This window comes from Nestor notabilis, unplaced genomic scaffold, assembly GCF_000696875.1.
Source record: "Nestor notabilis isolate BGI_N333 unplaced genomic scaffold, ASM69687v1 scaffold21767, whole genome shotgun sequence".
NCBI classification, from domain to species: Eukaryota; Metazoa; Chordata; class Aves; order Psittaciformes; family Psittacidae; genus Nestor; species Nestor notabilis.
This window is the reverse complement of record NW_009936419.1, coordinates 52,866-80,170: the sequence shown is the minus strand read 5'-3', so window position 1 is coordinate 80,170 and position 27,305 is coordinate 52,866. Positions and strand designations below refer to the sequence as shown.

The 27,305-nt window shown below is 34.0% G+C and overlaps 1 protein-coding gene across 1 annotated transcript in view; it reads left to right on the top strand.

Moving 5' to 3' along the window:
• RYR3 (ryanodine receptor 3) overlaps positions 1–27,305 on the top strand; it is a gene marked incomplete at its 5' end in the record, with an annotated part of 77,796 nt that overhangs the window by 19,995 nt on the left and 30,496 nt on the right. The window contains 14 exons of the mRNA XM_010018342.1: positions 329–389; positions 1,419–1,657; positions 2,559–2,640; positions 7,140–7,270; positions 8,657–8,977; positions 10,344–10,584; positions 12,053–12,140; positions 12,246–12,338; positions 16,994–17,008; positions 19,980–20,150; positions 20,614–20,673; positions 21,816–21,947; positions 22,758–22,870; positions 26,667–26,763. Of these exons, the coding sequence (XP_010016644.1) occupies positions 329–389; positions 1,419–1,657; positions 2,559–2,640; positions 7,140–7,270; positions 8,657–8,977; positions 10,344–10,584; positions 12,053–12,140; positions 12,246–12,338; positions 16,994–17,008; positions 19,980–20,150; positions 20,614–20,673; positions 21,816–21,947; positions 22,758–22,870; positions 26,667–26,763 (1,844 nt within the window). The remainder of the gene's footprint in view (positions 1–328; positions 390–1,418; positions 1,658–2,558; positions 2,641–7,139; positions 7,271–8,656; positions 8,978–10,343; positions 10,585–12,052; positions 12,141–12,245; positions 12,339–16,993; positions 17,009–19,979; positions 20,151–20,613; positions 20,674–21,815; positions 21,948–22,757; positions 22,871–26,666; positions 26,764–27,305) is intronic.

The following is a 27,305-nucleotide window of genomic DNA, read 5'->3' as shown; positions in this document are numbered from 1 at the left end:
TAGGGAAAAATAACATACCCTTTTTCAAAGGTAAAGGTAAGAAAATTAAAAAGAAATGCAGATACTACAAGATAGAAAGTTCAGAATGTTGTAGGGTCAAGTAATAAAAATGAGCCATAAGTAGACACTAGTTATTCTTTTAAGCTGTTGTATGGAAACTGACTTAAGAAATTGAAAGTCAGTTCTAGAACGAGACCTAACTCACCATCTAATGACTTAAGGTGGGAGGCCGATGTCTTGTTTAACCTCTGCATAATGACATTTTGGATTGTTAGATTTCCTACATTTCCTATACTGTCATGCTCTCATAGTATCTCTTTCTAACCAGGGAGTGATTCTGCTACAATGGTGAACTGCCTGCACATCTTAGCTCAGTCTCTTGACACACGGTAAGTTTGCAACATTTGTACCAACCACAAGCTACACAGATGTCACCAAGCTTTTCAGGAGCAGTTGGATTATTTCTGTATTTTTTATTCCTTATTTGTAATTAATGATATCAGCATAATTCAGCTATTGACCTCCATATTAACAGATTTCATCTAAAGGGTTTCATTCTGTTCAATGCCTGTCATTAAAACATTGAAACTTCTGTCACCCTTTCCAAGGGCATTTGAAGACTTTATTGGGAGATATAAATGACACAAACTTTGGAACTGCAAGTATTGATACCTGTAGAGTACGTTGAGACAGTTTAATACATACTGGAAAATTTGGCTTTAGAAGTATGAAGAATGTATTAATATTTGGGCACAGTTACATTTGCAGAATTTTAGTGTTTACCATTGAAATGCTTAAGTACATTAAAACATAGGCTGGAACAGTTTTCTAACATGAGCTGTTTTCTGGCCTAGTTATGTTATATGGCAGCCTGACAGTGAACTCGTTGTGAATATTAACACTGGAAAGCTTCATTAAGAGGTTGGAGAAGAGTGCAAAAACATTAAAGAATGGGACTGTGATGGTGGTATTGCAGTAGCATTTTCTGGATTTAGGGTGCTTTGAAGCTGCATCTAAGCATGTATCCTGACTTGCATATCTAATTGCTGTAGCTCCCATACAAATTTAGGAATTAAGAGTTATTTTTCTTGAGCATATTGTACGGAGGAACTTTCTCACCACCTATGATGTTTGCTGGGAAGGCATTGTCTTACTGGAAAGCAGATACCAAAAACCGGAGAGCCAAGACTGAGAAGCAGGCTCTTTCTTCTTATTAATTTGTATGAAATACTCCAAGCTAATTGCTGCTTATACTACTATGTAGTCCTTTACGGTTCATAATGTGAAGTTCATTGATACATGTGTGTCTTCAAAGACTGATAGAATGTAACATGTGCATACGTATCTGTAAAACAACATATCTGTAAAAATACTAAAGATCAGCGCAGAGTTAATATTTTTCCTTCATTATTTTTCAGAACTGTTATGAGATCAGGATCTGAGCTTGTTAAAGCTGGATTGCGTGCCTTTTTTGAAAATGCAGCTGAAGACCTGGAAAAAACTTCAGAAAATCTTAAGCTTGGAAAATTTACCCATTCAAGAACACAAATCAAGGGTGTTTCACAGAATATCAATTATACTACAGTGGCATTGTTACCCATCTTGACATCAATTTTTGAACATATTTCACAATATCAGTTTGGAATTGATTTACTTTGTAAGTCTTTTATTTCATTTTTGAAGTTTATTGTGTTATAATACAAATGCTTTTTAGTAACAATTGCATGAATTCAAAGAATGAAATTCTCTTTTCGCTAACACACACATTTCCAGAATTAAATCCGATATTAGCTGAATAGTACCTTATTTCTATTGCATGTTTAAAAATAATACTTAGTAAGTTTCAAGTTAGTTACGTACAATATTTCTGCAAACATTGAGAGAAAGAAATCCAAGTTTCCTCTTAAGTACTCTCTTACCAGCTGTTTGAGTGACACTAGTTTCCTATAGAAAATTAAATTATCCTTATTTTTGTTACATATTTTTACATCATTAGATTGAAGGAGACAACTCACTATTAATTCCTTGTGATTTTTTTCTTACATTTGAAAACCACTGTAGATCTTTTAATTTACATTTTCCTTATTTTTAACATCATTCAGTTTAAAATTACTGAAATGCCTCCTTGAGATTCAGCAGTACACTATTCCAAACTTTTGGATATATTTGCATGATCACAGTTCCAAAGCAGAAGATCATTAAAAGAATGATAGTCCACTTTCTTTACAAAAGTGGGGAGCCTTTAGATCTTGTTCCTGGAAGTTAAACATACAGACTGATGTCATTTAGCTTAAAACTGTACTCTGCAAGTGTGATAACCTGCAATACCTAATAAGCAAGTATTTGCTGGCCTCTTGAAATGTCTGATCTATTAGGTTTTGGAATGAATGTAGATGACTGATGAGGTATTGAAGATAAATAACAATAGAATGTTCAGTCATACATACACCAAAAGTTTTAAACACTGTTTTTCAGATGGTGTAAAGCAGATATTTTATATTTGGAAAGTAGTCTTTATTTGAATAAATATTGATAATCTACCTCTTGTTTTCCTCTAGTGGGTGACGTACAAGTTTCATGTTACAGAATTCTTTGTAGCCTATATTCCCTTGGGACTGGGAAGAACATCTATGTTGAAAGGTATTGAGTGAAAAACTCAGCTTATAAAATCTTTTCATTAGGAGTGTACTGTTTAGGTAATAAAGCAGTTCGAATGAAAGGTGAATCTAAAACAGTGTGAGCATGTTTAAAATATACTTGAACTGGAATGTAGTTGCCTGTATCTTAGTATTCAGTTCCACACCGGAAAAAAAACCCAAAAAACCAAACCAAACAGCCATCCAACCAAACAAGCAAAAACCAGCCCGAACGAAATAAAAGCAAACAATTCATCCTGCATATGAACGTAGTGTATCTGCAGGGAGTTTGTTTGTCCCATAAGGAAAGCTAATTTTTCCCATGGGTTGCCAGTAAGCTTCCCAACGTTTGGCTACCACATGTTGCTGTGGTAAGCAGACTGAGTACTGAGTAGACTGTGTCTGTCTCACACCCAAGTTTACGCAGAGTTCTTGAAATAGTTGTCCCAAGCACAAAATCTTGAGCATATTTAGAGCATTCTGAGAGATTTTATCTCTATAAAGGAAAATACCAGTTACTTGGAATTAACGAGAGTATTAACAAGAGTAGAGTCTACAATTCCTTTAAGTATCTAGTTGCATCACCTTTTCCTACTGCAGTTGTCTCATTAGAAGGGAAGAGTGATCAGGTCAGATACAACCAAGGAAATGAATTAGTTGCCAAAGGCTGTGTGAGAAGTTTCCAACTGTGAATTTCAGTTAGTTTGGTTGTCACTAGTCTCATTCAGGCTGTTAAACTGTGGGCAGACATTCGTTTCTAGGTGGGAGGTAGGATGTCAAATACACTGTTCAGTTTTTCAGCAAAACTTCAACGTGAATGATTGAGCTGACTTGAACAGTTACTCAAGTTAAATGATGCTCATATTTAGGATCAAAGTGCATTTTTTTTTCTCTCCTACTGAATTTTGGCAGGGACATTAAGAAATTTTACCTTCCGTTGCAGGGTGAGTCGTAGTTCACTATTCATAGGTGAATATCACTTTTCATGGCTGAAATAGTTCAGATGATTCTACAAGCTTCCTGACTTCTGGGGCTCAGTTGGATTGCTGCTGCTGCCTTGTTCTGACAAACTTCCATTGTTCAAGTGTTTTGTCCTTTGTACAAAGACTGCTTAGCTTGTTTAGGATATGAGATATATTTCTGATTTCTTTGTGAACCTTTTTTCTCTAAATATCTCTGCGGTTCATAAATGTTGACAACTGGATTCAAAATGCAGTAGTCCTTGACTGCTTCGAGGCCTAATGCTCTACTGGAAAGTGTGGTATTATTACTATAGGCATTCTGACTATGAATTCTATACCTGGGTACCCATTTCTTTTCTTTCTCTGCATCAGGAATTTAGATCGTGGAGTTGAAAACTCCCTTTTCATACCCAGTACCCAAAAGTTTTATGTCCCTTTATGGTTTTTTTTTTTTCCTGGTTGGTTTATAGAAACACATTTCTAATGGATTTTTAGCACAAATGATGAAATATCAGTATCATTTATAAGAGATACAAACTTCTGCATAAGTTAAGAAATCATAGCAGTTTAAAAAAAATGTATGTAGTTAAATATGATAACATTAACTGCTGTATTCAGTCATACATACATATCCAGGTTGTTCAGTTTAAGACTTCGGTTTGACCTGTTTGAGGCTTCTCAAAATGAAGACTGTGAAAGGTGCAAGAAAGTCTGTTATAACAATGGTGTAATAGTAAATGCTTCTTCATGACTATCATCAGTTGGTGGTCTTCTATCTTGCTTGGTTTCTCAAAGACTAGATTGATTTCATTGTATTTCATGTGTTTTTCAGTTCCTCCAAGGCTTGCATTTCAGTGTCTAACAGTTCTTCCTCATTCTTTGGAGCAAATGTTTACAGTTAGTTCTCCTCCTAAAATATTTTGTCTGAAGGGTTAATTTGGCTTTTCTTTAAGTACTTTTCACTCCATTAAGTCTATTGAACCACTCAGTTTCCTAAGTGATTTATTTTACATTATTTGCTTTTTATGTCAGTGACTCTGAAATTGTTTTTATCTTCTCTAGTTTCTGTCCTGCAAAACTATAGGCTTTTCCTTGGTTTCTCATATTTAGGAGTTCCATATGACATGAAGTATCTGTGTACTTAAAGAGTAATTTTCTTAGCCTTGTTGTGTAATTGTTCACCTTCTTTCGACTTCTTGGTATCCTCCTTTCATATGGAAAGATGGATATGCATTATGACATTGTCATGCATGTGATTAAATAGCCTCAGTGCATTTGATGTTAGTCTTTTCAAATTACTTTTTAATATGTGTTTGTGTACATATATATTTATACATACACACCCTGAGGTTTTTTTCTTGATCCAAAAGAAGACAAAGATGTAATAACGTTTCCTTTTTAGGAAAATTTATGAAATCTCCTATATATATATATAACACTGTAACTTTCAATACAATTTAAATTGGAAGAGAACTTTGCTGTGCTTTTATATTTAGTAGGAATTCTAAAATTATCAAAAATATGATTTTTAATGAAACATTCTGTGGTTGCTATCTGTGATACTAATGTATCATGTGTTCTTTTGCAAAATGCACGCTATATTGATGGTTAGAATATAAGGCAAATGACACAGATTATAGGTGGAGCACATAGTTTCTTTTTAATTTCGTGGTAATTGATTCCATTTCTTTGATAGCAGTAAAACAATAGTAAACTGTAGTAATTCTCTACAGAGATTGAATGAGCATTCACCCTTGAAACAGTGTAATGTGAATCATGTTGCATGAAATACCCAAGTGAATAGAAATCCTTTTTATAATGTTTTTCATTCTGTGAGGCCATTGCTTTTGCCAATTTCTTTTCTTTCTCCTGGAACAAAAGAAGTTGGAGGGTGTAAAGTTGCGAAACTTCACATCCCAGCATGGTTACAAAGTAAAAATTGACATAGGCAGTTGAAGACGATGTACTAGATGGGTCACAATCTTTGACTTTAGGTCATACAATGAGGAAGGCTTTGTTGACACAAATGGATCTTAAAAATATTGTGGTTAGTCCTGAAAATTGAACAATCATAAAATCATAGAATAGTTTGGGTTGGAAGGGACCTTTAAAGGTTTAACTCCCCTGCAAAGAGCAGGGACATCTTCAACTAGATCAAGTTGCTCTGAGCCCTGTCCAACCTGACCTTGAATGTTTCCAGGGATTGGGGCATCTACTGCCTTGGTGGGCAACCTGTTCCACTATTTCACCACCTTTATCATAAAGAATTTCTTCCTTATATCTAGTTGAAATACACCCTCTTTCAGTTTAAAAACATTACCCCTTGTCCTTTCACAGCAGGTCCTCCTGAATAGTCTGTCCTCATCTTTCTTATAAGCCCCCTCTAAGTACAAAAAGGCCACAACAGAATCTGCCTGGAGTCTTCTCCTGGCTGAACAACCCCAACTCTACCAGCCCTTCTTCATAGGAGATGTGTTCCATCCTTCCGATCATTTTTGTGTCCCTCCTTTGGACCTGCTCCAACAGGTCCATGTCTGTTCCAAAAAAAATACCATGAAGCTTCCAAGGATGAAAGGTTGTGCTATCTTTATCCAATCTGTATGTCAAGCGTAACAAAATCTGTAAGGCATCTTGTATAAGCGGTGCTTCAGAAATTCAGAACTTCAGAAGAGTACCTTAGCCAATGTGAGTCTGGTCTTACACTGAAAGGGACTGATTCAGAATCTCTTGCACGTTCATCTGTGCGTTTCCACCTCTTCTTTTTTTTTTTCCTGGTAGGTAGTATTTATGCAGCCAGATCATGAGCATGTTTTATTGCTGTTGGTTTGGCTTGGTTAGTTTTGGTTTTATGGTGAGGTTTATTTTTGGGTGGGTCAGTTCCTTCATCCAGCTTATCAAGATGCTGTCTGAGTTCTATCACTAGTACAGAACAGACAAATAGGAACATGAGAAGGTTTTGTGAGGGAATGCTGTATTGCTTCTCAGAACACAGCACACACAACCCCAGAAAGTCATGAAATCAGTCCTCAGTAAGTGACAGTAGTGTTTCTCATCATTTGACTATGTAAATGGTATAATGTGTGAAGCAAAACAAATACATATTTATATGTATATGTATACATATATACAGAAAAGAAGTAAAATCTTGAAAATGGGTATGACTGCCAAAACAAATTATGTGCATTTGCTCATTGTTCAAGCAAACTACAGGTATAATAATAATATGCAGTTACTAATCTGTTTTTTGTGCATATTCTAGATGCATTTTCTATTGTTCATAGTTGCATAGTCACACTATGAAGCAGTTTACCTTTAATATGCAATTTTTGGTACAGGCTGTTTTATTTAAAGCTCTGTTTCTTATACCAACATAATTTCCAGTAATTCTGTCGTGTGAGAAATAAATTTTTTCAAAATTGTCAAATAGCATTAAAAGCATAAACTAAATCAGAGTAAATATTAATGCTTTATAATGCATGCTAGACATTGAAAGCTTAGTGAAAGGCTTTTCCTCTCAGGTAAATTTTGGTGTCTCATGCAGGCAGCGTCCCGCACTTGGTGAGTGCTTAGCATCTCTTGCAGCAGCCATTCCAGTAGCATTCCTTGAACCTTCTCTCAACCATTACAACCCATTGTCTGTCTTCAACACAAAAAGTGCAAGAGAAAGAGCAAGTAAGTACTGTTCCTCATGAAAAAAATGAAACAAAACAAAAGCACACACCTGTTTGCTCCTTTCCAACTGATAATAATAGAAATCGTAATAATGTAAAGGACCCGAATGTATGCCTCAGTAATGAACTCCTACTGTTGCTCTTTCATTACTTGTCATTTTAGCCTTGCTCTGCTTTGTTGAGACTGTGTCAAGATTTTTGTCTTTCTCCTAGCATATTTGGATTATTTGGATATATTTCTGAATGTGATGTTTGAATTCTTTTCTGAAGCTGCATACTGTAAAATTTGAAACTTAGTTGAAGATCATATCTACAATACAAAACTTCTTAGCAGATTGTACACTTGTGTTCTTGCTAGCAACATGCAAGAGGTGTAATATCTTATTTGTGTGACCAGGGCAATTATCTACATATTTTGTTGTCTTACCAGTACTCCACTGCATTTTGGTATAGCGAACTCCTGACAGAATATGACTTTGATACCATGAAACCTTAATCAAAGGAACATTAGTCTTCTACATAGATTTTCTTCACTTATTTCTCTCCCCCCACACTCTTGATGGATTCATATCGTAAAGTATTTCAGTATTTTCCTCATTGATCCATGTAGGAGTCATTACATGCCAAAATCATTGTTCCTTTGAGGGGAAGAAGAGTGGAAGTAAGTAGATAAATTCCATATGCTTCCTAAGTTTTTCATATAAAAGCCGTTAATGAAAAGCTTGTGCTAGCCCACCCTTCCTTTCAGCTTTACCTTGTAGAAGCAGCACTAGTGGAAGAAGAATTTTACTAGAGTGACTGGCATTAGACTATGCTGTGTTGTTAGTTACTGAATAAGCACTAAGCATCCTTCAATTTCTAATATAAGCATCTAGCAAACTGAATTCTTTCCTGTCGTTTTTGTTGGGAGATAGATGTGAAGAGTTTGTGAATTAGATACAGTTTCATTTTAATCTCGCCTATGATTCTGAGCTGTGTTTTTTTCCTTTTCCCTGAAGTTGATTTAATCTTTTGCAAATTGACATGGAAGTTTTGAAGGGTTATGGAAACAATGGCCAGAGTTTACCCAGTAATAATATGAGCTCTCAGTTCTGCACTCTTACATAGTTGGAATTCCCACCAGATAATTGCAGGACACCTTATGGTAAGGCCATATCTTTATGGCATGTATTGTCTCCATCAGTGCTATATGCACATCATCAGAAAGACATCATTTATGAGATGAGAGCCTCGTGTATACCCCAAAGTCTTAATATATAGTTATATCTGCCCAAGATGGTGAGAGAAAAAGAAGCTGAGTGGCAATGTCATTTGTATTTAAACATAGAGGAACATATATGTTCCCTTTTATTTTGTTAATATTTTTCTTTTATACCCTTACTTGCAGTTTTAGGTATGCCTGATACAGTGGAAGACATGTGTCCAGAGATCCCTCAGTTGGATGGACTAATAAAGGAAATCAATGGTTTAGCAGAGTCTGGAGCTAGGTATACTGAAATGCCTCATGTAATTGAGGTTATCTTACCCATGCTATGCAACTATTTATCCTACTGGTGGGAAAGAGGGCCAGAGAGTGTTCCTCAGAGTGTTGGGCCTTGCTGTACAATGATAACATCCGAGCATCTGAGCATTGTCCTTGGAAACATTCTGAAAATCATTAACAACAATCTGGGAATAGATGAAGCATCTTGGATGAAAAGAATTGCAGGTACTCTAAATATTTATAAAAAGTAGTTGTACCTAATCACATTTCATGACTTTGCTACACTTTACCATATTACCCAGTGCTATAGTAATAATAAAATGTAATTGAAAACAACAGGAAAGAAAGATAAAGAGTAGATAAATAACAATAAGAGAAAGATATTTTAATTTTTAAAGGGTTTTTTTATTATTTTTTTTATGCATGCATTGTAGTATCACTGCAAGCAGAGCGCTTTCTATACACCATAATAAATTCTGAAAATCTTACCTTCTCTATGCACTGTATAAAAGCCTTAGCATTTTATTTGGAGTTGGATCAATGGATCAAAATCCAATTATTTTCAAGACACCCAAGAACTGACTATTGTAGTAGAGGGTATAAATAACATGAATTCTATTCATGAAGTATCAGGTCATAAGGGAAAGAAAAAGTGTAAAGTGAAATAATCCCAGAAGTAATCCAAGTTCAGAATTAGTTGCTTTGCCTGAGTAACTTCCAGCTATTAAACAAGCAGAAAGATTTCTTAAAATGTCCTGTAACGTTTACTAGCTATTTACTAGCTAAAGAAATATACTGTATCCAGATTTAGTCATTTGACATAAAAACAGTGTAAAAGTATAATATGCAATAAGGTGGTTCAAGAAAATCTGTATAAAGATAATAATTTCCTGTGAACTTGTAACGCCCCATTGGTAGTGGGTTTTCAGTATTATTTTAATTACTAGAAGTTCTTTAATAATAATAATGATTCCATCAAAATTTGTTAAGAGGTTTGCTGCTTAATTGTAGAGACCACTGCTTGTAGTAGTAGCTGCTTATCTATGTAAGGAGATAATGTACTAATGAGGTTCTTTCAAGGAATTTTGGCTTACATGATCTGCGTTTTACTACAAATGCTTGCAGAAAATAGATCTATGATCTTGAATTAGTTATTCATTCTATGCATTTTAGCTTGCCCAAGGCAAAATACATACAGGAATTCTCCCAGAACACTGTCTTCTGACCATTTTCTGACATGCTATACAAAAAAACACACTCAAAAAGCCCCAAACAAACAAAAATCACAATATTTTTGTGAGGACTTTGTGCCTCAATCCCTACATTGTTTGTGTTCTAAATTAGAGATGTGTGACTTGCCAAAACCATGGTAGTTTAATTTAAAACCGAAATACTTACAATCTGAGCTGCCAGTAACTAGCTTTTAATCTCTCGATATACACAAAGGTGTATTTTTAGTTTTATTAAAAATTTTATGATAATCCAAAAATACGTGAAGTATTGTGACCTTTATGCTTTACAGAACTCCAGAGTTCATATTAACATCAATTGCACATTAATCATAAGATTATCTATATTTTTCTATGTGTAGTTTATGCTCAACCCATCATCAGCAAAGCCAGGCCTGATCTGCTGAAAACTCACTTTATTCCAACACTGGAGAAATTGAAGAAGAAAGCTATAAAGATCGTGATGGAAGAGGAGCAACTGAGAGCAGATAGTAAAACTGACACCCAAGAAGCTGAGCTACTCATTCTCGATGAGTTTGCTGTTCTTTGTAGAGACCTTTATGCCTTCTATCCAATGTTGATACGTTATGTAGACAACAACAGGTAAATAAAAACCAGTAATTAAATTCATATTTATTAGTTAATGTACTGGTCTCCATGATCAGATTATCAGAAATTTATTTAATATCATGCTGAGAATCAAATCCTGAGTGTTTTAAGATTCTTAACTTATGGAATGATGTACCTTGAATACACAACCTTTTCTCAGATGCATTTGGCTTATTTAGTTGTATTGTAGCTGCACTATTATCATTAAGAATGCTTATCCTGACTAGGCTTGCTATACATGCTACTGCAGCTCAGTGGCATTACAAATGAATATGCCTTTCACAAATTAAAAAATGACTAAAACCCTTAACTATTAATGAAAGGGTTTTGCCTTACTGAATCATTCTATTTGTAGATAATACCACAAAGATGTTAATCCTTTGTGGTTTTTTTTTTAAAGATGGAAATAAAAAGTGTTTGGACAACATTGTATTGCTTTTAGAATTACTGGAACTTTTTCTCCTGAACTATTTACAGAAGGATTATTCTGTACCTACACTTTCCCTTTCCTTGTCCCAGAACATGACCCCAAGATGCTCTTCAGAAGAGTATCTATAGTATCTCAGTATCTACAATATCTTAATTGTATCCTTAAAAACACAATGTTGTTCTTTACACGGTCATTGTCCGTGTACATTTTTTAGATGTTAGTACATATTGGGCTACTTAGAAGCATTTACATTGCATGCATGATCATTTGTGATGTGAACCAATTTACACTGAGAATTACTTGCTTTTTCTAGGTGAAGTCAAGGCTTTACTATGTCAGACCTTGTTGGCAAGGAAAAACTTCACATTTTTAAAAATCAGTTTTAAGTGGGCTGTGAAGAAGTCCAACTAGAAAGACAGAGTTAATGCACATAAGTTATAACATAATAATTCCTTTCATGTCTGCTGTTAGATGTTCACTTTATGGTCATATTAATGCATTTTAATTTGGAGACATTTAAGAGGGCTGCATCTGTTAGTTTGTTTGCCCAAGTTTTCTGGGCATCCTTCTGCAAACAGACCCAGATGGAAATTGTATTAGGTCCTGGATTACAAAAATAAATCAAGTGAAGCACTCGGTCCTTATAGCTTTACTCACTCATTCATTTCCTTCACACCTTTACAGTGTTCTCTTTTAGATCAATGCTTGGAGGGAAAGGGATAGAGAAATAGTCAGAGAAATATTTTTGCTTTTCAGCCATGTCTGTATTTTAGTCTGGTTCACATCATAGGCACAGAACTGTGTGTTGATACCATGGGAAGGAGGAGCACGAAGAAGTTAAGAAGAATTAGGAGTTTTGTTGGAGACTAATTAAGCTGCCATGAAAAATGGTCTTTCCAACCATGGTGATGGAAAATTGAAGTGATTCTCATTTATTTCCAAGATTAACTACACAAATGTAACCTAGTCTATTAAATAGAGATTGTTATATTCAGTTGTCTTATTTTAAATCTCTCTTGTTTTTGTAATTAGAGCCAACTGGCTAAAGAAACCAGATGCAGATTCTGATGAACTCTTTCGAATGGTAGCTGAAGTTTTTATCCTGTGGTGTAAATCACATGTAAGACAACATATACTTTTTATTCCATTTCATTCTATTTTCTAATTTAAATGTGGTAACTGCAGATGAATTAAACTTCTGGTGTTTTTTCTCTCCCATTTTTAGAATTTCAAAAGAGAAGAACAAAATTTTGTGATTCAGAATGAAATTAACAATTTAGCATTTTTAACAGGAGACACCAAGAGCAAGATGTCTAAAGTAAGTTAAATCAGTTAAATCTTCAGCATGTGTTTGGTATGTTATAAGAAGGCTCTGAAAATCTACTCAGATTGCAGCTGTTGTGCTGGCAGGAACGTTTTGCTTATTGATGGTAGACATGACAACTACTATGCAAACTGTAGGCTATCTGCCTTAGAGTTACTTGTTAGATGTCTGCTACGTAGTCAAAGACAGATTAAAATAAAGGCCTTGATTTGAAAAAAAAAAGGCATGTATAAGAGAATATGGGTTGTAATATATTGCTGATTTTTCAGAAAAAAAAAAAAGCGTCGACTCTTTTATAAAAGCTAGTGAAGAAACATTGGTTGCCTGATCTTTTTCTTGTCAACATCAATCAGTATTGCTCTGTCAACTTTGACAGAGGAATGCTGTCTTTGCATATGCCTCTTTATTCATACATATAGTGTGCCACATGTGGACTGTTTCTCTTGCTTCATATTAATGACCACATTAATTTCTGTTTTGCTCATTTTCAATATGACAAGGTGCCAACATGATGTCTGGGAAGTACATTTGTTACATGTATAATAGATAAAATGCATGTTGTCAAGGTAAAAAATATCACTTCAACATTAGCTGAGGAAGACTGCCTTACTCAGCTAAAGCCGAATGAACACTAATTCCAAATTAGTGTTGGTGAATGTAGCAAAGAACCTTTTCTTTTATTCATATTTGTAATGTATTTGGACTAATCCTATTTTGAAAGTGTTTCAGGGAAGTGGTGGGGTTTACTGTTTTGTATTTCACTGTTTTATGATTGTAACCTAGCTACTCTAAGTCCAACTTTAGACAATAAAGTCACAGAAAATATGTTATTACATTTCTTAATTCTCTTAAAAAGCATTTGCTCAATTTCTGTTACATTTTTTTAGGTTCTGAAATATGGTTAAGCCAAACTCTGATATTGGAAAGTTTACAAGCAAAAAATAGCAGATTTTCTGCTCATCATTAGTTCATGGCTGGCACTGAACAGCAATTCAAACTATACAGAGAATTCCATATTTAGAGAAAAGGAAATTTTTAATGTGTTTTCTTGTTTTGAAGTTTCAGCTCCTTGAAATTGTGTGATAGAATTGAAATGTTTGCATAATCCTCATTAGTGAGCTGAGCAGTGGGCACAGTCCAGGGTGTTTGCTGATCAATGGCACTATAACAGTCTATCACGTAGTTCTGTATTTTATCATATGGCAATCACTACACACACACATTTCATTACATATACTTCAACTTTAATACATTAAAGTTGGCCTGAGGATGAAAGAGTTAAGTGTACTGTTTTTTTAAAGCATGGTAGATTAGAATCAAGTGATTCATACTTAATCAAAATTGTGTCTCACTGCAGTATTGATAATGGGATAATATGATGTAAACTGTTAGTGTCATAGTCAGTCTGGAATGGCAGGAATGACAAAACAAATCTTTACAAAATGAAGAATAGGTATCCCTCGTACTGCTCCGATTAGTATACAGTCACGGGAATTTAACATCAAGAATCTATATGCCCCAAATTTGAAAGAGTTTGGTTTTGAGATTATATTTTCAGATGCCTGTTGTGTATATTTAAATATACAGATACACTATAAATAATTTCATAAATGTATTTATATATAACAGGGATGTAAATGTACTTTTCTTTATTTGGATATACAGTACATAACATTATATATAAAGATTATACTTTTTTATATGCATATAATTTTTGTAAGCATATTAATAAAAAATCATAGCGTTTAAGGGCACAGTGCATGGTTATTGCTCATATAGGAAGAAATAAAAGATAGTATTTTTCACGTCTGAACATTTTATTGATATATTACCATACCTGCAGGAGTGATTGCAGAACAGCATGATGCAATACATGAGGCATCTTTTAGAAGTTTTGTGTTGGTTCTCTGTATCTGGTTTCTAAGCAGGAAATTTATGACATTTCATAATGTATCATGTAAATGCTCTAAACCCAGCACATTCATTAAAGCATATATTTAGATCTGGATAATATTTTTAAAAGACTGCATGGTTTAGAATAAAAAAGAAATACTGTAAGTAACTGAATTTCAGGGTTTTTTACATGGTTTGATACTTATTCATATCCTCAGAGAATAATCTATAGAGGGCATTACATTAGGGAATATTGTTTTTATAACTTCTTGCTTTAATATTAAGATTCAGCTCAGGAAGTAGTATGCTAACAGAATAATTACCACTTTCCTCTTTATCACCAGTTCCTCTATTCTCACATTACCTTCAGTGGAAGCAATCATATCCAATATTTATCAAGCATGAGAATATGTAAATAACTGTGAATATGAACATTGCCTATTAACAGTTGGCCCAAGGCAGAACAGTTTGGGGTCTCTTGAAGGAGTAAGGCCCCATGCTGATCTTGGGCTGCTTTAGACAACAGTTTATCTTACAACAGTCTTAGTATTTTTCCTAAGATGCTAAATACTCTGATAGCACAAGCCTGTAAGGTATCATATACCATGTTCTGTATCTTCATGTGCCATATCCAGAACAAAAACATGCAGAGGGTGAAGGATTACATTATTTATCAGTAGCTGATAGTAGTGGTAACAAATGATTCATCATTACATTCAGTAAATTGATAACGAACCCATTGTATTTGGATTATACAATATTAACATTGTTAATATTTTCTCAAATGAATGTATTAACAGCTGAGCAAGTGTTTTAATTTTTCTTTTCTGAAAAAATGGCAGCAGATTGCTCGGAGGGGAATGGTAAGTTAGAGAACTGAGAGAGACTGGTAACTTAGATTGCACTGAAATACGATTTGCAATAGGAATATTGAAATGGAGAATTTAAACATATTCAACTCCACTAATCTGTTATTTTTGAACCTTTCATAGGTTTGTTGGTAAAACAGCATTTTTATTAAGATTCAATGATGTCCTGTTGTAGTTTATAGTTAATTGTTATAAAAGACTAAACACATACATTCACATGTACTTAATAAATGTGTAATACATATCTGGGCAATTTTTCCTGTGTAACTTTTGCATCTAAATGAGTGTGTGGCTGGATATAGAACCTCAGTTGCTAAACGTTTGCATAGCCTACTGGAGTTTGTTTGGCTGGCTCTCATTCTTAATTCTTTTCTTAATCTATATTTTAAAAGTCTTTGGATAGACCTATTATAGAAGTTTGAGGCAGTCATAAAATCCAAGTTGTGTTACAAAACTACATTGTGGTATGTGCCCATTTGTAATATGTAATGCATATTATTTGCAAATGTATGATAATTACAGCATTTCATGTTAGTATTTTCTGCAAGAGGTTTAGATCTCTTCTTTGAGACTATTTCAATTGCATACAATACATTTCCTTTAGATACAGTATTGTAAATCATGAGTGGATTACTTTTATGGTCATCACCAATAAATGAAATATAATTCACATCTTGTCTTTACTTACCTTTGGTGTATATCTGCTGAGCCGTGTGTGTGCAGCATTTATGTATTTCATGCAATTGAAATTTTCAATTAAAATTCGCTATTTGAGTAAGGTATTGAAGATTCTAAGATGCTTAACACTTAATTCGATGATTAGTCTTTCAGTCTTTCTTGGTTTGTAGCTGGTTTTCTTCACTATGTGATATAAATATAGTAGAATATAAAAAGAGATTATAATAATATCTTGGCTTCAACATTTTGAGGCTAATTCAAGTATCACAAGAAAACAAAGTTACTATTAGACCTATCAGAGAAGTGAGGGCTTGCTTGCGTTGCTGGTTTTGGTTTGGGTTTTTTTTTTTATGTTTATTTTTAACCAACAGTTTTCTATAGTATTTTCCCATGCCTGGTCAAGAATTCCAATGAGCGGCAGCTGAACTTTTTTGCCATTTTACCATAACTATATGGCTTTGGTTTTATCTTCTTAAGATTGCCTGACACAATGATAATGTAGTGTTGACTATAGTATGCATGTTTACTTAAGTGTATTTATGGTATTAACATCATAAACAGGAATATGTTTGTATTGTATGTGTATGTATAAGAGTTACAGTTGAGTCTGTAATGGTTGTCTAAAAATGGGTACTGCTGAGAGATATGAGCTTAAGTTTTCTCTCAGGCTGTCTTCAAAATAGTAATGAGCTATGTAATGGGAAAATACATCTATAAATGAAATGCTGCATCGTCACAGTGACAGTTTGATTTCCATTTCTAAACATAATTTTTCTCAATTATATTTTGGTGGGGAAAAGAGGTAGAAAGAGGTATTTTCATGAAAATGTGAATGTTTCTTATTATTGGACTATCCAGAGTTCCAGACACCTTCTTTTTTTTCGTGATCTTGCGAAAAGATGCAGTAATTAAGCATATTGATATGCTTACTTATTAGATGTACTTCCGTATGAGCTGAAGCAGCAAATGGTAGTGCTGAATAGCAATAGATAAATTCAGAAGTTCAGTCATTTAATAAAGATTAAGCTGAATAAATTTTATTCACTAAGATCTCATTTGCTATACGCTTACAGTCTGTTATTATAGCTAAAACTTTTAATGTTTTAATTGTCCTGATAAAGCTGAGTAAGTTTATTATTAACTTGTAAAATTTTCATCTTTTCATCTCTTTTACTTATGGTTTTTTCCCTTTATTTTTCTCTCATACAGGCCATGCAAGTAAAGGTACAGGTTAAAGTGCATGATGTGTCTTTGTTTTAGATTTAGAGATGATCAGGCTCCAAGCATTCTTTCCATTGATCATAGCAGTGGCGTCACAAAGTGAAAGCCCAGGTTCCACCCACTATAAATTTTCTTCAAGTTAAAGAGGCAGTATTTGCCCAGAGCAGCTGAAATTCCCTTTCGGACTCCCACATGTTGCTTAATGTGCAAATGTTTTAAAGTTGCCTTTTGTAATTTTTTTAGATGAACATTCTGCCTCTGCTGTCTTTCTGCATTCTGATTTTTTTGCTAATATATTACAGCAGATGTTGTAAAAGCAGTACCTAAGTAGAGTCAGCAGAAATGTGTATTTGGCTTCTGATATTCAAGAAAAGTATATGAGAGAAATGCATTAAAACCTGTACCCTGTCAGTAGATGAATAGAAGATTGTATTACCAGTATATTACCAGTAAGATAAATTAAGATACAGAGTTCGAATCCTACCTTTTAACAAAATTAAAATGGTCTTTACTAAAGATGCAAGGTGTGACAAAGCCTTTGAACAATTCTTGTTTCTTTAATGTTTCTTTTATTCAAAGCTTGCTTTGTCCCCAGTGAACCACAGTTCACCTTCCTTTGCATCATTCATATTATCTTTTTGTAATATGAACTTCTGATGTAGATGAGTACTTTACAACCTATGGCGTGTTCTTCGCTGGTGAAGTAAAATCCTTTCATCTTTCCCTTCACCCTGTGTGTGGAGCAGCTCACAAGATGCTGTGAAGAATTTTTAATGAATTACATTGGAGGGATAAGTTACAAAGTGAGCTTTTTAACTTTTTTAGTTGTGTTAATCTAATAGATCTGATTTCACATTATGCTATTGTCAATTTTCCTGAGGTATATAGAGTAGGATTTAAAAAATGCTGTCATGATAATCTCAGAGAATTGAAGGTTTAAGGAGGGTTTGGAATACTAGAAATATTAATTCCATCATATCAACTGGTTTTAGCTCATTTATTTTTTAATAAATACTTTCTTTATGATTGTGTATTTAGTTATTACAAATCTACTGGAGATTCTGTATTTATTTTTCTGTTTAAGAAATGTCCATTTGTGTGTTTAGATCCTCAGACAAGTAAGACCATTATGTGCTGTTAGACAACCAGATTATCTCATTGTTCCTGTTGAGGTCCTTTTAGCACAGTTAATTGTTTAGGCAAAATGTATCCAATTTAATGAAATCAAGTTATTGTATTTACTGATATAGTTGCATATTGGAACTGAAAGAGACATAATTTGATGGCCATTTAGGTTTCTGTCTGTGACTCTACTTACACATTTATCAGCAGGACTTGTGAATTCACAGGTAGAAGAAGTTGATGGCAAAGGCAGAATGGTTCTTCTCAGGTTTTAAAACTGTTCAGGTTTTAAGATGTACCTATCCTGTTCATACCTTGTTGTTAATCTCAAAATAAATAAAATTAGATGTGTAAAATGTCCTCAAGCATAAAAGCATAAAGATGCAGAAAAGTAAACCAGTATCTCTCTTTTTCTTTTCTTTTCTTTTTTTTTTTTTTTAAATATATCTATTATATATTTTGTTATTCCTTACTTAAGATGCACAGTGACGCCACTGGAATACAGTGATACATTGTGGGATTTGTTTGTCTGCTGTCAATGTAGAGTACAAATAATGTCATTATTATAGCCATTACATCACTGCTACTTCTAAGGCACTTCCAAAAGCAAAGCTTTGAGGCAAAGTACTTTCTTGCAATTGTTAGTTCCTTAAGAAAGGAAGCCACATCCATTGTGTGTTCCCTCTGACCTGCAAAATGCTTAGCACCAGCTACATGTGCAGAGCTTCACCATCTAGAAGACTGAATTTGCCAAAATTTACCACTGAGTACAATATGTATGGCTGCCTTTTTTTCTTCCAGTGATTACTGTGATAATCGTGTGGTAGTAATTGGTAAATAATGAATTGCAGCGGATTCTGCTGTGTACATATGGCAAACTACACAATGTATTATAAAAGCAGTAGTCAGTAAAACTTTATTGACAGAGGGAAAAGGATGTGGAGGGTTAAATGCAAGCACTTGCTACTTTGTAATGTGTAAGTCTGGAGGCCTAGTCCTGAAATCTTATCTTAGGCAAAACTCCCCTTGAGTGTAGTAGGAGTTTAATCTAGATACAGAATTCAGAACTGGGCTAGTTTTATGTTGTTTTTGTTTACCATATGTTCATTAAATATATGGGTCTTTTCTAAAGATTTTGGTTCGCTGTCTCATAAATGGAAAAGTGTGTGAAATACTGTTGTACACTGTCTGTTGTAAGAAGATAGGGCAGATGTTATTCTGTTGTGCTGTTTACTTCTCTGTCTCTTGTTTTCCTTTTTGTATTACTTATGATCTCCAAAGATGTGAAAGACTTAATTTTTCATCCCAGAGTTGATTATATTAGCCAAAGCCAATGGGCAAGGCTTTTCCCAGAGGTACTAATTCATTGGCATTTTACTGCATTGAATACAAGTCTTTTAGATGCTGGTATTTTTCAGTTGAGACAAATCAGACAATATTCATTCATTTAGACCCTGGATAACTATGTAAGTTTCTAGCAAAAATTAAACATCCTGAATTTCCCTCCACAACAGGGAGAACTAATAGTGCCCCCTGAGACTGACTCAGCTTTTAATTTAGGGTTGTTTCTGATTTGAGAGGCAGCATCCAGAAAACATAGATTCCTATGTCTGAATGCACACAAAAGTATGTTATTGCTATTAAAATATTAGTTATTGCAATTTCTGCATTGGCACATACCAGAAGTATTCTGTTACATTTCCTGCTCAAGACTGTACATCCTTCCTCTAATGCAGCATTTTTCATTAGTTGTACTGCATCAGGAACATAGTTTCCTTTGACCATTAGGGAAGAGCATATTGGAAAAATTTAAGAATTGCAGTCATTTACTTTTCTATTTTTTTAATTATAGTCTGGAGGGCAAGATCAAGAGAGAAAGAAATCAAAACGTAGAGGGGATTTGTACTCCATACAAACATCCTTGATTGTAGCTGCACTTAAAAAGATGCTTCCCATTGGTTTGAATATGTGTACCCCTGGAGATCAAGAGCTCATCTCTTTGGCAAAGACTAGATACAGTCATGTAAGTGTATACTTTCTAAAAGTTTTTAATGCAAAATAAGCAGTACTTTAGAAACTGAACTTTGAGGCATAGATATTTAAGCAGTCAATATAATTGAACATATCAATGTGCTGTAAGTAGTTACAGCTGCTAATTGTGCTTTCACAAGAAAAAGTGTGCATAAACAGCTGCCATCATTTCCATGTCATTTGCCATTTGTATACAGTGTGCATTTTTACATATGCAGGTTCATTTGGACAAAATACTGAAATAGCATTAGTTACCTTTAATTCTCTCTTCAAAGTTTAATCCTTGTTTTGTGGTCAAAAGTAAAAAAGGCCTTTGTCCCACGCTCTTCTGTTATCTTAACATACTTGGAAAAGAAGAGAGTTTAAGGTTCAATATTAAAATGATAGCTGTTCTAGGTTATATGTGCTCTTATGAGTCATAATCTGAATTCAAAAATGCTTTTACTTTTCTACAGAGGGACACTGATGATGAAGTCAAAGAACATTTACGTAACAACTTACATTTGCAGGAGAAGGTAAGATAAAAAAAATCTGTCTTAAAGATGCTGGTGTATACTTTTAAAACACAGAAATCACAATTTTTTTTGTTTATCATGATATGTAAAAGTAATTTTTAAAAATAACCTGAAAAGTTATTAGAAGAATTGTCATTTTTCTTCACAATTTTTTTTCCCATGAGTATTATCGGTTTATTTGTAGCTTTGGCTGCTATTTTCAAGATTCAGGAAATCTTGTAGAATGGAACAAGCATAAAGAATTGAGATATTGGTAGTTTTTTAAAGCTATAATTACTTAGAATCAACTTGATCTGAGAAGAAAATGAAATTAAAACTACAGTATTTCAGCTTCTCGAACTTAACTTGCAGTAATGCTTAAATACTGTTTCTAAGAATATATGCATTTTAAAGTAACTATGATAAAACAAGAAATGCTTGTGTCATCTTCAGATTTCTTCAAGCACATTTATGTTCCTACTATTTATATGCTGAATGCACTGCCAAAGGTGGTACCCAAATGGAGTCCTCAGCATTCTGTAAATAGTAAATAAGTTAGATCATTGCCTATAGTCTTTGAACATAATAGGAGTAACTCTTATCTGTCATGGGAGATGACTGTCTGGTTGCTGTAAGTCTGTGCTTATGTAAATTTAAATTGGACACAGTAAGTGATTCTACTGTGTTTTTTCTATTTCTGTCTTGCAAAAAACCCAAAATCTTCGGCTGTCACTTTTCACCTACTGAAATTCCAGCTGGTTTTTATAGATGCCATTGAACAGTTTTCCACTGTTAGTACAGAAGTCTAGCAGGGAGTTAAATTCAATCCCAGTACTAAACGTTCTTCCTCATTTTTAATGCTGTTAAGTGAGATACAGAAGTTCCAGAGTGCTTTATTTGGTTTCATGAAATAAAACCACAGAATCTTGCTTAAGAATTCAGTTCAGCTACCCAACAGTATACATATACTCTCAAATATATATCATATATATATGAGAGTCTAACACAATTTTCCTGAGCAGCTAGCAGATATTGACCTAAAGGGGACACATGAAGTGGGAGTATCTATAACATTCTTTATTATACTATGAGAATAACAGTAGTGGTAATCAAATTCAGTATCTTCGTTCAGCAGCTTATATACGAAATATGTTGGTTTTTAGTCTGATGATCCAGCTGTGAAATGGCAGTTAAATTTATACAAAGACATTTTGAAGAGTGATGAACCTACTGATCCTGAGAGAAACGTGGAGCGTGTGCAGAGGATATCAGCTGCTTTGTATCACCTGGAACAGGTAAAAAGTTAAATGTCTGTACTGTGTTGGTTTTAAAGTAACATTTCTTCTTTTTTTTTTTTCCCCTTCTAGAGATTATTTTGACTTCAGTGAGTATCATTATTAAAGTTTCCAGATAAAAATTATTTTTGTGCATGCATGCAGATGCACACACACATACCAATGCATATATGCAGTTTTTAACATAATCTGTTGAAGTGCCTCAACTTAGCTTCAGGGAAAACTCAGGATGTATTTGTCTCTGATTTTGTGAACAGCTGTAAAAAGTATAGTGTACAAATCATCACCATTCAGTAGCTGAAAACTCTGTAATTTTAGGAAATATGTTTGCAAATGTACTTTATGTTTCTGGGTTTAGTCTCCTATATGTGCATCTGAGGATGCTGTAGCAACTTTTGAATAGGTTGCCTGTTCATTGAAATGATGCAATTTAATTGCAAAAAAGAATTTGTACTCTTCCCAAATAAAGTTAATCCACCTCATTCACAAGTGCTATGGCACAGAAATTTGCTCACATAAATAACTGAATATGCATAGTCAGAAACAGACAAAATAACCTTTCTGGGGCTTTACCAAGAAGTCCCACACGAGATACTCTGACATCTTGAGCTTTTCTGTATAAACTGAGAGGTAGTATAGATAAGGCCTCCAGTATTTTTTTCTTACACATGAACATTGTTTTTTCAGATCATGGGGAGCATTTGTAACGTTTTCTAATTTGCTAACTACATTAACCACTAGCTAAATAGAAAATTTTGAATAAAAGTTGAAGAGTTTCCATTGTATGTGCTAGAAGATATTTTTCCGTAGGTTGAACAACCACTGAGATCAAAGAAAGCTGTTTGGCACAAACTCCTGTCAAAACAACGCAAAAGGGCTGTTGTTGCATGTTTCCGAATGGCACCATTGTACAACCTGCCAAGGTAAATGGCATAAAGGTGGTTTTGGTTTGGTGTTTTTTGGTAACTTTTCTTTACATTTCTGAGTGCAAATTACTTGTGTTTCTTGTGTGTATACCTGCAAGTTTGTTGACTGTGATTTTGTTTAAGAGACTAAAGAGTTGGTTGTCAGCTAATTCCTCACAAGTAGCAAAATACTTGTCTCCTAACAAATAACCAGAGGGGGAAAAGACCATAGGAATTACATTGCTTCAAAACCAAAATGCTTCATTTTTGTCAGCTGTTACTCTGTATAGTTCCTCAAGTCATCCACGTAAATTGTTAAAATATTGCTGTTTCTGTCCCTTTTTTGCCTCTGGTTGCCGGTTTTACTCTTTATTTTCCTGTGTTTGTATTCTTTTCTCTTTTTTACATTCTGTATGGCTATTCCTCTCCTATGGCATGAATGCTTCATTGTCTGAGACAATTTCTAGCTGCTACAACTGAATGTTACATGCATTAGAGTGGCTAGTGGTGCAGAGCAGTGCAGAATGGTGTTTTGTGCATGTGTTTTGCTCTACTTCTTACTACAGTTGAATGTAGATACCACGAAGTCTGAGATAAACTGCATCCTATGTCTCAATCTAGCTCCTGCTTTAAACAGAGCATTAAGACCATGAGACGTTGGGATCATTTCCTTTACCTTGTTCTTTCTCAACAACTCTGCTTTTTATACAGATACAGCCTAAGTACATCTTTAAGTTTGCTTCTCACCTTCTGCATTTTTTCACCTTTCATGTTTAATATATTTGTTCCAAAATCGTTTGCAAAGTTGCACTGCATTTTTAGATGCCAGTCTACATGCTTAATGTTGGCTAAAGGTCTCTAACTGTGCCACTAACATACAGGAAGAGTATTAGGTTTGCACAAGACAAAAAGCCAGTTACAGTATAAAAATCGCATCCTTCTGTTACAAAAAGTAGTTTTTCTAGACTATAACTTCTCTAAGTTGTCATAGTACCACCAGGCAATCTTTAGAGAACCAAAGTAATAAAAAGATTTAAGTACAACATAAGAACAAACTGTCTAGTATCAACCATTTCATCTTCAAGAACTGTGTTTGGATAAACAAGAGGAAGTGGTATGAAGAGCACCAATTTCAGTACAATATTTTTGTGCACATATTTTTACAAACATATTCTGGATTTATAAATTCTTTTGGAATATATGTAAGCATCAAAATAATAAAAATAGTTTGTCTTATTTTTTTCCTTTTGAAAAAAACACTTTTATTTATTATCTTTGAGGTTGATGTAACACTAGCCAAAGGGCAAAATGGGTTATGAATCTGTATTTTAATTTTCAAGAAAATATGGAGAAATACTCATTGAAGTAGAACATGTATTTTCATTAAACATTTTCATTAAAAACCTCTGTTAAAAAGATTGAGGTTGATTCGTCAACTTTATGGTTGATTTTTGAGGTGGAATTTATTCCTAATACAAATGTGAGGTAAATCTGTTCAGTTATTTCATCTTGTACATTCTCATCTTGTAGATTCTATAAATGAATTGTCATAAAATCATTTTAGCCAATTAATTGTGGTGTCACAGGCAAGACTTAGAATCATAAAATCAGAGTGGTTTGGGTCAGAAGGGAACTTTAAAGGTCATCTAGTCCAACCCCCAGCAATGAGCAGAAACTTCTAGGTATATTGCTCAATTGATAGGTGCAGAGCAAAGTTGTAAAATTCACTAGTTTATAGACACACATTTTTTCCCAGATAAATCATAGGATTCTGACAGGAAAATAAGGCTGTCACTATTATGCACCTCTAACTATCTCCATCATTTCAACTGATTATGGTGTTAAGACATCTCTGAACCCTAGGGAGATTATTTCAAGTGGGGTATGATTAATTCTAGGAGCTATGTAAATGCCTTTGAACCAGAGTTTCATTTTTCCTTATTTTACTTGCATCTTTATATTGGATGTGTTAGTTTGGAATTAGATGCTAGAATCGATTAATTTAGAGGGTAGTAAGCAAACGTTATGGTGGTACCCTTTTATTTATTCTAGAAAGAAATATCTTTGGTGAATAATGAGCTCCTTCATTTGAAAATTTTCTGGAGATTTAGTTGGTTTTCAGTATAATTTAATGTTGATTTCATGCTTTAATTTTCTTCAAAATTTATTCTTATATGTACCAGTTTTTAGGAATTCCAGGAAGATACTTCAGAAATTAATATGTCTATTGATGTGCAGGTGTTTGTTAAATCAGAATATTTATGCTAGAAGTTAAAGTAATTTTTCTAAGTACTCCTTTTTCTAGAAGTGCCTGAAGATACAAAAGAAATAATTGTATTTAAAAATATTTTTCTTTTTCAAGGAAAAAAAAAAAAATCAATTAACTTAGGAAATACTAATTCTTCATCTTTTGTGTTTGATGATGTACATGGCTTTGAAAAAGTGTCTTATGTGATAAATGTCTTCTCTGAGATGTACGTATTTATGTTTGATGTTTTAAGGAAATTAATTTGTAAAAAATTTGTCTTATTGTCTGTCTTCTGTATATGCACATAGATACAGCAAAGTTGTACATGGCAATTTTTCATACAGTTTACGAATTATATTCTGACTACTTTACTGAATTTAACTTGTGCCTTTCTTCAACGAAAACCTATATGCTTTTCTTCAGACACAAAATTAGCAATTTCTTCCTGAGCACCTTTCAACGTGTTTGGCTGGAAAAAGTACATGAAAAAACTCAGTATGACAGGCTTATACTCAATTTAATGGTAATGTAACTTGTGGAGAGCCTCTTGCTTATGCGCACACTTATTCCTTCCCAGCCATGATTTGATGTTATCATAAAACATGAATTTGTACAATTTTCAGAGGGGATTCTGATTGGTCAGTTTTTGGAATTTGATAATAAAATGGCACCAGTGCTAGCAGGAGAGCATAGAAGGTTGACTCAGAAGCTATTCCATTATAAAATAGTGTTTCATGTGCACAGTGTCAGTTCAGACAATTTGTATAGCTTTTCTTTGTGGTGCAGGATAAAAGTAAATGAAAAGCCTGTGTGAAACAACCTTTGTAACCTCATGTACCATGCCTCAAAACAGAATTTTCCCCAAAATGTAACAAAGATGGGATGGTTTGGCCATTATTATTTGTAGTCTTATTGACAGGAGCTGTATTCTCTGTGGATGTTAGTTAAATGGGTACTGTGTAGTAGTAATTAATATGCCTAGGAGTTTTCTAAAATTGGTCATTTTCTAGAGCAGGTTTTGTATTTCTAATCTAGCGTCTTTGAGGACATATTAATACTGCCTTTATTTGGAACTGAAAGAAAAGAAGCTGAGGTTAGTCTTCTCTATGTGGAAGAAGGCAATGATTGTCTGCAGACAACATGCAAAAAAACACTCGATGCTTATTTTGGTGTTGATGGCCAACTTCTGCTGTCTCAGTGTCCTAAACCTAGTAAACGAGATTTGCATCTCCTAGGTGTAAATCCCACCTGTCTGTAAATCAGTCTGTTCAAGTGTGTATTTTTCCCATGCTTGCATCAAGGTTCCAGTCCTGCAGTATGATAGCACTCCCAAAGCTTTAAAAACAAGACGTGACATATACACACATGTACAGAAGAATAGCAAGAATGTTCAAAGGCATATGCTGGCTTGTCACTGAATGTTAGTTATGTTTTGCATTTTGTTTCACTGACCAATCAGAGGATCAGAATTGTACAAATATGTATCCTTACTAATCATTAACCACCTGAGCTGTTATACTATGTTCCGTTACCCCTCTTGATCTCACTTTCACAACCCCCCCCCAGGCACCGTTCTATTAACCTCTTCCTCCATGGCTATCAGAACTATTGGATAGAAACAGAGGAATATTCATTTGAGGAGAAACTAGTGCAGGATTTGGCTGTAAGTACTGAAATAATTGGGCATATTTTTCCATGCCCACTTTAGTGTATATTTCATGTTTCTATTATAACCGATATTTAATTTTTGTGTATTGTATGCATATAAATTATAAAATATTAATCCTTATGCTTCATGGCATAAGGTAGTTTTCTGTTGTGGTCAAAAAGACATTCATCCTGTGATGCACACTGCATTAAGGTGGTTTATGCCTTCAGATGAACTATGTGATACTCATTCTTGGGAAGAGAAATGGATTAGATGAACTACCAGACTATTTTTGTCATTATGGTAATTCCTATGTTCCTATATTTTATTTACTATTTTTTTAAAGCTTGACACAGTTGATCCTTTTCCCCTTTTAAAATTTTCTGTTGATGCATAATATTTAATTTTAACATTTTCAGCTTTGATCCAAATTAATTTTGCTGTTCCCTTTTTGATACATCATAAGGAGAAGTAAACATATGCAGCCATATTCAGCAAAAATTTATGTACATATGTAGTTGATAAAAGTGATGGGTAAACTTCAGCATTTTGTTACT